The sequence below is a fragment of the Polyergus mexicanus genome, unplaced genomic scaffold (genome assembly GCF_030449975.1).
Source record: "Polyergus mexicanus isolate NDT 795.1 unplaced genomic scaffold, iyPolMexi1.0 SCAF_3, whole genome shotgun sequence".
Taxonomy (NCBI): Eukaryota; Metazoa; Arthropoda; class Insecta; order Hymenoptera; family Formicidae; genus Polyergus; species Polyergus mexicanus.
In genome coordinates, this window is record NW_027223323.1 from 8,823,259 (window position 1) to 8,833,270 (window position 10,012).

Below are 10,012 nucleotides of genomic sequence, written 5' to 3' on the forward strand. Positions count from 1 at the left end.
TCGTGAGAAAACTTCGTAATCTCATAAATGATGTAAATGCGCCTGGACCTTCATATCCAACAGTAGAAGTCAAAATTCTCTGGGGAAAAAAATTAAATGTAGGACACGCGCAAGGCCAGGATTCAAATAAAACCGTAATTAAAAGAGCATCAAGCAGGCAGATGTTTACTGTGAAATCGCGGAGGAGGTTTCTAGAGAACACGAACATATCTAATCGACAGAAAAAAAATTTTTGACGCGTGTAAAAGTTAGACAAAAATTTACTTTTTATTATTTATTATTAATATACTTTTTATTATTTAATTACAATTATATTAAATATTCTTGCATATTTGTGTAATCGATGAAAAGGAAATGAAGTCTATATATAGTCTATATATTCATCAGCTTCTGAGAAAAATCATAAAAGTAGATTGGAAGGCGAATTCGCTCTCGCGCGCGCACGACATTTAAGTTATAAATAAATAATAATTATCCATGGGAGAGGACGGAAACGACCGCGGAGGCGTATTTTATGGTGGCAATACATCTTTGCCTTCTTTTACGTAAACGGCTACACGGTGCTTCGGCGAGGCCCGCGGGTGTAAAGCCACGGGTGTGGTTCTTTTACCGCGACAAGTGACCGATCTATCGAGAGATTGATCGATTTGCAAGCATCGGCGGCAAACACTACGCGACTCCTTCGTCGAAAACAACTTGTTGCGAAAATGCGATTTGCAACAACAGCTATCATACATTTCTTCTTTACTTCCAGTGTATTGTACATTTATTGGATTTTTATATATAGGTATACGGTAGCTTGAATTCTTTTTACGCAACACGAAAGGAGAGAGAACGTATAAAATTTCAAGTTCTTCTAAACACGGAGTGCCTTGTATCTATTTGCGTTGTCCGAAGGAGCAACACGACAAGGGATAGTGGAGAAAAATTCCTATCTTTTCGCGAGTAAAACCTTCCAGTGTTCTCTCGAAAGGATAAATAAGGTAGATCATACCGGTGATGTATCCCACGCAACGTATACACGCGCGTTAATAAACTCGCAGCACAGTTGTTACGAGGCTTCGCTAATTAATGACGTCACGTGTTTTGTAATGAGAAATAATATAGCGCTTATGTTTTATAGGAAGCCCATAGATTCCTCGACAAATTTCTTCGACCTCGACTTGTACCGTATGAAGAAGATACTTATTAAGGAGATTTTTATCCGGAAGCGCTATCGAGATAGAAATACCGATTGTTGTTACGACTGATTCTTTTCTAAAATAATTGCCGATGACAATTTTATGAATTTGATCAGCCTTGGAACAAATATATACCGTTACGTCAAACGATTTTCCATTTTCTCAGATAAATTATCATATCTCTGGAAAAAGTATGCGTTATCCTTCACACATGTACCACTTGTCTCCTGATTTTGTCAAGGATACCCCAATTTTTCAATGATTTAAGAAACGAGAAAAAATAAGAGGATGAACTCAATTAAAAAGCTATATATATATAATATATATATATAGCTTTTTAATTGAGTTCACTCGCTCGCAAAGTAATTTTCGAAAAGCACATGGAAGATTTGATCAATTACATCGGTTCAAGATTAAATGACATTTACGGTTTATCGGTGTGATAATTAAATCCCGTATAAGCAATTATCTTCTCGCCGCGAAGATTCCTTACCTGCATTACGAATCGACGAGGCACGCGGTGGATTATCTTCGTATTGAAAGAGGATTCCTGCCATGCAACGTCATTGAAGGCATCAGGACCTTCGGCGCGGGTACGCTGTTTGACAAGTGCAGGAAATAATAATAATTTTCACGTAATTGATGGTGCGACGCGTCGGAGGTCTCCGTATATACTTTTTGCGAACTCTGCACGTCCATATGCGCGCGTCCGCTTTCTCCAGAATTACGTCATGCCGGAGCGCACCCCGGTTTCTTTCGTCCGGTTATGGGATCGCGGACCGGATTTGACCAGACACGCCCGGTCTCTCGGCGCGGCAAATTCGCCGAAATTCCTTTCGTCCGGGTCTCTTTGCAACGCATCGTATTGCAAGAGATCTGTTTCTAAAGTCTCCTTCACTGTCGTTATTAAAACTCGCGTGTCAATCCCGTGACAATTCTACCGGAACGAATCTAAATTGACAGATTGCTAATTTTTTAACGAGCAAGGTTTCATTGGAAATGTGTAATATTTGCTGAAAAATTAAAGATCATATTTTTTTCTCTCGGACAAATATCTCTTTTTGGTCGAATTTTCGTGCAAGGAGCGTATCTGTCATAACAGATTTCGCGAACGAGGCTACGTTCGACAGCTCACGTGGCCTCTTCCTTTCGCGCGTTAATTCGTTCCATGAGTTCGATTTTTCGGCCGACATCGAAACGAAGCCCTAGGCGACGCGTTCTTTATATCGGCAACGTTACGTCGGGAAACGCCCGAGGGAAACCGCAATGCGTAATGTTTGTTCGTGCGTTTAACGTCAAAAGCAGAATTGCAAATGAAAAAAAAAAAACTTTGCCACCGCAAAGTTGCTAGAAAAAAAAAATAAAATGTAAATTTTTTTTAGGGAATGCATCAAATAACGATTCGTTCATTCGTTCATTCGTATATAGAGAAGCTCCGGTTCTTTCGGAAATTTGACAGAATCAACGGTCTTAACGGTTCTACGGTTAGGTGTGAATGATTATTGTGGCGCGTCGCTAAAAAGCGGGGGTGTAACAACTCACACAATTGTAGCCTCGGGGAAACTGGAGCAAACCGTTTCTTTCGCCATTATCGCCCGCGGCTCGTCGGTTGGTCGATTAGGTCACACATCGAAACACAAGATATAGTGTAAAATATCATAAACGTAAAATATGTTGATGCGTTCTTATTTGCGTCTTTCGATATTTCTACAAATTGATAAAATCATGTGCGTCTCTCTTTTATAATGCTAATATAAATTCCGATACCGTTGCAGAATTGCATTGTAACGACTGCTCTAAACAATGACTATGTCTAAACGTGACACGATGTAAATGTGATGCAATGCGTCCTGGTTTATCATATATTTTATTATACACGCCCTCGTTTTACTAACCCGGTCAATTGCTCTTTGGACCGAATTTGTCAAATCGACAAGGTCATCTTCCTTGCTTTTACAGACGACCTTCGAAAGATAAGTCATTGTCATAGATGTGGAATGATAATCTTACGCACGCGCGTACGTAGTAAATTTCACATCGCGTCGTAGTCAGATAGATGTAAAAATAGAATATCACACTTTTAAAATTTAAAACAATCACTTGGTCAAAAATTAGTCGACAAATAGATTAGTAAAATTTTAATTTCTTAAAAATAGAGATTGATTTGATTTAAAAGACGATATTTATTATTAAAATTTTAAAAGGGAGCTGTATAAAAAATAGTGATTTTAAAATTATAAAAAAAATTAATGAATTGAGAAAAGTACGTTATAATCGCGCGTGTATACGTAAGACACACATTTCTCAGCAGGATCTCTTTCTCTCGGGAAAGTAAGAAAGGGACTTCCTGCTGCTTTTTTCGATTCTTCGCCTCATTTTAGATTAGAATTAATGTCCGCCCAATGACAGCGTAATATTTATATAATTTCTTTATACATATTCTCGATCTAAATTTGACAGTGTGTGATTGCTTCGCAATTTCAATTGGAATCCCGCTCTCCCGAGTTTCTCTTTCGCGATCGTTGTCAGTTTGTCGTTGCGTATGTCACAAACGTCATTATGCATAATCCGAGGTATAATACTGCGAGATATAATACTTGCGATTTTTACCTCGCGAAAGCGACTCGACGACACCTTTAACGGAGGATGAAAGTAAATCCGTTCGCGTTCCGATAAATCGCCGATCGACAAACGGATCGTTATAGTAAACGCGCGCGAATGCGGCAAGAGAAGCACGTGGTGTCGAAACTTACCCTGATCCACCTACAACGGATTAATCGTGTCAAGGACCCATTGCAGCTATAATACTCTTTCAGCCTCGCCGTAATAATCCTTTAACCCCGAGGATTTCTGTTCGATATCTCGCTATTTCTAAATAACGAACGAATGAATTGAATTAATATAAAAAAACTTAATTGAATATAAAAATATCCAGCACTTGCCTATTTTATATTAGTCTTTGATTATTCCGAGAGAAAGATAATTGACATTATATTAATATACGAAACAATTTTATAATTGCACTCAACTAATAAAGAAGATTTAGTGACTATAATTTTTTTGCCATAAATAAATATCATTTTTGAAAAAAATGGCAATAATGATTATTTTATTAAAGGTAGAAATTAATTTTCTCTCAAAATTTTTTATTAAAATTTTTCTGATAAAAACGACGGGATCGCGGTTTAATGTCACGCAAAGTATAGCGATCGCAAAGTATTTTCATGACTTTTATCGATTGCTGGTACTACATATTGCTGCTAAATCTCCTTCCAGCAACGAAACGTTTCGCCAGTAATAGAGAGCCCTTCGAAATAGTTATCGATTTATTTCAGAACAAACGTTTTAGAATTTTTTGAATTAGCTAGATAATATTTTTAATAAATATCGAGTAAATAAAATAAAATTGTTTAAAAAATGAAAAATATGAATTAATTCTTGCAGAATTCGGATAGCGAACATTAAAGAGATATGCAATAAAGATTTTTCTTTTTAAGTTTTTTTATTCGTACACAACGTACGATAGGTCTTATCGTATCTAACGTTGATAGATGTTGCAAACTATGCGATATATTTTTATCTTATCTTATTCTTTCTCGACATTTTCTCGAAATAATTTTGACAGCTTCTTGATTTATTAATTGCAATGATTCCCAGAAATCTCGTACACTATTGAATATCTTTATTAAACATCTTTTTATGACTAGTATTTTTCGATAAAATATCAATGACATTTTTTTTTTTTTTTTTTTTAACAGACAGTTACCTATATCTCTATAGGTCTGATTCTCATTGTGATGCGGGACACAAGAGCAAACACCAATTTGTGCGCAGGCGCACAAAACAAAGTGATACCAACGACACGAAATGTTCTCCTCAGTTTCATTGTAGTGGCCGGTTCGAGAAGAGCTGCCACGAGAGTCAACCGAGGGCGAAACCGTCACACATTTTCCATCAGGCGCTTGCGCCCTTCGAGCACGGGAGTTAACAGACTCGGCGGATCACTAATTCGCTCCCAGCATGTCGTATTGCACGCGTGTTCTTCGTGCACAGGTAAAGACGAAGGGAGAATCGAGGATCTGCGAGAAATAGCGAGATACAAAGGAATGCGCGCGCTACGGAACCTCTCTCTTCCCTCCACTCTTCGCAGGAGGTCAATACTGTTTGACCCCTGACGATTGACGGGGTCTTCGCGTCTTGTAACAGCAAGACTCACCAGAAGCTGTAGTGCGAGTGATCGACGTTTTGCGGAGTGCACGGGATGATCTTTCCTTGTGTTCATAATCTCTCGCTGCTCCGACTTTTCGGAGCACGATGAACGAGCTGGAAAATCCGGCCATTGGAGTAGAAAAGGGCTCATATAGTGGACGCGCCCGATACTCCACAAATAAATATTCGTAAATTCGAACGAGTCCAAAAATAAGGAATATCGCGAGATGAAATATATCTCAGAGACGTTACGTAATCACGTGTGCCAAAGTGTGTGTATATACTGTTCGCTTTTAGAGGACGTTAGATTTCAATGCGTATCATATGGCGCAGGTGTGTGAAGGGGGGCGCGAGATTTAAAGTTGGATCGAAATGGTAGGGAAGGGGTTGTACCGAAAAAATAAAAAATATATATTAAGAGAAAGAAATTGTGTAAAGCACGTATCGCATATAAAGACGCCAATCATAATTGTTATTGCGCATTGTCGACGATTATTTATTGCATCGTTTATCTACGAAAAAATATCTCTCTCAAGTGCAATAAATGTCACGCATCTCGGCTATAATTACGTAATTGTGATCAGAAATAAACGACGTTGCATATACGCGTATAAAAGTTTTGGCACGCATCGATCGATATTATTTCTTTCTAAATCTATATATACACCTGTCAAACACGTTTGAAAAAGTCATCAAGATAATTCGATTATTTTGCAAGATGATTCTGTTTACTTTGCAGAAACTGTCCGCTTTAGCAGCGGACGTGCAGCAACGATGCTTCAGCGCGAGTCCATTGAGCTTCGCCGCCGCAAAAGTAGCAATATCAAAATTCGACTCGGCTAATTATCTGCCCTATGACAAGCTAGAAGAAAATCTGAAGGTAGTTAAAAAGAGGTAAGGAGACAGGAAACGGGAAAATCGCTTTTGTATCGCTTTCTGAAACGATAATTTTTCTTTCCAGACTGAATCGACCGCTGACTCTATCCGAGAAAGTTCTCTACTCTCACCTCGATGAACCTGAAAAGCAAGATATCGTCCGTGGCACCAGCTATCTCCGATTACGACCGGATCGCGTCGCAATGCAGGACGCGACCGCGCAAATGGCAATGTTGCAATTCATCAGTTCCGGTAAGATTACTAATCATCGACGTTCAATCATCAATATCAGGACTTTACAAATTATCGCGATACTGAACAAAGAATTTTTTTTTCTCTTTCTCTCTTAGGTCTACCGAAGGTGGCAGTACCCTCCACCATCCACTGCGATCACCTGATCACAGCACAAGTCGGCGGAACTCAAGATCTCAGTCGCGCCAAGGATATCAACAAGGAGGTCTACAGTTTTTTACAAACCGCTAGCGCTAAGTACGGCGTGGGCTTCTGGAATCCCGGCTCCGGTATCATTCATCAAATCATCCTCGAGAACTACGCCTTCCCGGGTTTGCTGATGATCGGCACCGATTCGCACACGCCGAACGGTGGCGGTCTAGGTTGCCTGTGCATCGGCGTCGGCGGTGCCGATGCCGTCGATGTTATGGCGAACATCCCCTGGGAGCTCAAGTGTCCCAAGGTGATCGGCGTGAAGCTAACGGGCGAGCTCAAGGGTTGGACCAGCCCCAAGGATATCATCTTGAAAGTGGCCGGTATTCTCACCGTCAAGGGCGGTACCGGTGCCATTGTGGAGTACTTCGGTCCGGGCGTTGACAGCATCAGCTGTACCGGAATGGCCACCATTTGCAACATGGGCGCCGAGATCGGCGCTACCACCTCAATCTTCCCATATAATTACAGGATGCAGGATTACCTGAAGGCAACTGGACGCTCGGAAATCGCCGGAGCCGCCGATCAACACAAGACGAGCTTGTTGTCGGCGGACTCTAACGCCAAATACGACCAGATAATCGAATTGGACCTGTCGACTTTAGAGCCGCACGTAAACGGACCCTTCACACCCGACTTGGCTCATCCGATCTCTAAACTAGGTAATTAAAGCGTTCGAAACTTGAAAAAAGATCTGCTTTTTTTATCTCTGTTGTTATGAAGATATGTATAAACATGACAGGCGATGCCGCAAAGAAGAACGGTTGGCCAAACGAAATCAAGGTTGGCCTGATCGGTTCCTGTACCAATAGCTCCTATGAAGACATGGGTCGATGCGCAAACATCGCCAAGCAGGCTCTGAAGCATGGTTTGAAGGCAAAATCCGCATTCAACGTCACTCCTGGATCCGAGCAAGTCCGCGCAACGATCGAGCGCGATGGAATTGTAAGTTTTCTCCATTTTTGCAAATATTACGCATCTCTTTAAAATGCATAATATTTGCAAAAAAATTATCCCTCAAAATGTGATTTATTGAATAATAAAAAAGTATCAAGAAACTACATTATATGACGTTATATTATATTACGTTAATTTATTCTAGGCTGAAATTCTTCGTGATTTTGGCGGCACGGTATTAGCTAACGCTTGCGGGCCCTGCATTGGCCAATGGGATCGTCAGGATATTAAGAAGGGCGACAAGAATACGATTGTCACATCGTACAACCGAAACTTTACCGGTCGAAACGACGCTAATCCAGCGACTCACGCGTTTGTCACCAGCCCCGAGCTTGTCACCGCTCTCTCCATTGCTGGTCGACTTGACTTCAATCCCCTCAGCGACAAACTAAAAGGCAAAGATGGGAAAGAATTTCTCCTGGACAATCCGTATGGTTAGTCGACAACAATAATTTGTGTATGTTTGTGCATATAATTATCATTGAAGAGAGAAAGAGAAAATATGCATATAATGCTTATACAATTTCTAATGCAAAAATTTATAGAATATATATGTATATGTGTTTGTTGTTAATAAATATATCTGTGTGCTTGTACAGGTGACGAGTTACCTAGTCGCGGTTTCGATCCCGGTGTGGAAACCTACGATGCACCGCCGGCAGACGGTAGCAAGGTCAAGCTCGACGTGGATCCGAAGAGCCAAAGATTACAGTTGCTCGAACCCTTTGACAAGTGGGACAGCAAGGACTTGGAGGATCTGACGATTTTAATTAAGGTCAAAGGCAAGTGCACGACGGATCACATCTCCGCGGCCGGACCATGGCTCAAATATCGTGGGCATCTCGACAATATTTCCAACAACTTGTTTATCGGGTAAGCTACTTGGATGTTTCATGCAAGGAATGACAAATCGCTTATGAAATTAATATAATATTAATATAAAAATTTGTAATAAACAAATTAAAATTATACGGATTTTTTTACCAGCTTCTTTGTAAAATCAATAAATGTTATTTCAAACTTTTTATTTGTTCTTTTTTTAGCGCTGTTAATTCCGAGAATGGCGAGGTGAACAAGATCAGGAACCAAGTGACAAACGATTGGGGCACCGTGCCGGACGTTGCACGCGATTACAAAAAGAAGGGCGTGAAATGGGTCGCCGTAGGCGATGAGAATTACGGCGAGGGTTCCTCCAGGGAGCACGCAGCTCTGGAACCGCGTCATCTTGGCGGCCGCGCCATCATCGTCAAGAGCTTCGCTCGTATCCACGAGACGAATTTAAAGAAACAAGGTCTCCTGCCTTTGACTTTCGCCGATCCCGCCGATTACGATAAGATCCAGCCCAACGATAAAATCAGTCTTCTTGGATTGAAGGATCTGGCACCTGGCAAGGTTTGTGAATGACACTTTATTCGCGTGAAACTGCAGGATGTTAAATCTGAAAGCATCCAACATCTATGATCTATTTTTTTAACTTTCCGTATAAGATTTCCGCATGTCCCTCGACTTATTCATTATCACCCTTACAGCCAGTAAAAGCGCAAATCAAGCACAAGGATGGCAAAGTGGACACCATTGCTTTAAACCACACACTGAACGAGCAACAGATCGGTTGGTTCAAAGCCGGCTCCGCCTTGAATCGTATGAAGGAACTTTCGAGCAGATAAATCGAGTATCCGGAGATTAGCCGATTGTTATTTACGCGTAACGCATTTGTGTGAAAATGGAGAGAACGTATCGCCACGTCGCGGAAATGAAGCAAGGTCGATCGAGGTGCATAACGTCGTTATCATAATTCTGTCTCCTAGAGATAAGCGAATTATATATACGCCATAGTGCCTGGTAGCCATCATAATCTATCGTGACGCGAATGTTTAAACGTATATCGTAAAAGCATCTAAAGATCTTAATCTTTTAAATATCTTTTAGATATGTATTTAGATGCGTGGTTATTATTAGGAAAATCATTTTCTCTTTATCATTGATTTCTCCCCCCCCCCTTCCCTCCCACCCCTCCTCCTTCGCACGCCCTCGCGCTTCTACTTGACAATACTTACATCTTACGCGACATGAAAAATAGTTTGAGAAACTCTCTCCCTTATTCTGCGGTACATTAAAGTAATTGCGATCTTATTAACGGATGCGTATTCGTTTCGGAATCGCGTACAACGCGATCATGGCGTTGTTACATGTACATATTACTCATCATTACCAAGGAAGCGCTTGGTAATCGTCATTTTTTAGTTGTTGGCTAACATTAGGTGAAGAATGTAGTGGTCTCGCCGTCGAGAACAAATAAATTATTAGTCAACGAGTCTCGCACATGATTAATTTCCTTATTTTAA

The 10,012-nt window shown here is 40.6% G+C and overlaps 1 protein-coding gene across 4 annotated transcripts; it reads left to right on the forward strand.

Annotated features, from left to right (window-relative positions):
• Nucleotides 1-5,056: 5,056 nt before the first annotated feature.
• Nucleotides 5,057-9,991, forward strand: LOC138931786 (aconitate hydratase, mitochondrial). Of its 4 annotated transcripts, none has more exons than XM_070292904.1 (9): nucleotides 5,057-5,234; nucleotides 6,130-6,284; nucleotides 6,352-6,518; nucleotides 6,617-7,372; nucleotides 7,453-7,655; nucleotides 7,813-8,101; nucleotides 8,267-8,540; nucleotides 8,711-9,059; nucleotides 9,197-9,991. In XM_070292904.1, exons 1-9 carry the CDS (start codon nucleotides 5,202-5,204, stop codon nucleotides 9,332-9,334), a joined length of 2,364 nt encoding a protein of 787 aa, XP_070149005.1. In that variant the 5' UTR covers nucleotides 5,057-5,201; the 3' UTR covers nucleotides 9,335-9,991. The 4 variants fall into 4 exon arrangements, with proteins under 4 accessions (XP_070149005.1, XP_070149003.1, XP_070149006.1 ...); XM_070292902.1 differs by lacking the exon at nucleotides 5,057-5,234 and adding an exon at nucleotides 5,253-5,662; XM_070292905.1 differs by lacking the exon at nucleotides 5,057-5,234 and adding an exon at nucleotides 5,660-5,723.
• Nucleotides 9,992-10,012: the final 21 nt, after the last annotated feature.

What these genes read in the sequence shown, in the direction of transcription:
- LOC138931786 (XM_070292902.1), top strand. Translation starts at nt 5,618, where the DNA reads ATGAAATATATCTCAGAGACGTTACGTAATCACGTGTGCCAAAGT. An exon ending in GTAATCACGTGTGCCAAAGT is followed by an intron (nt 5,663 to 6,129) that starts GTGTGTATATAC and finishes TTTACTTTGCAG; the next exon opens with AAACTGTCCGCTTTAGCAGC. An exon ending in TCATCCGATCTCTAAACTAG is followed by an intron (nt 7,373 to 7,452) that starts GTAATTAAAGCG and finishes TAAACATGACAG; the next exon opens with GCGATGCCGCAAAGAAGAAC.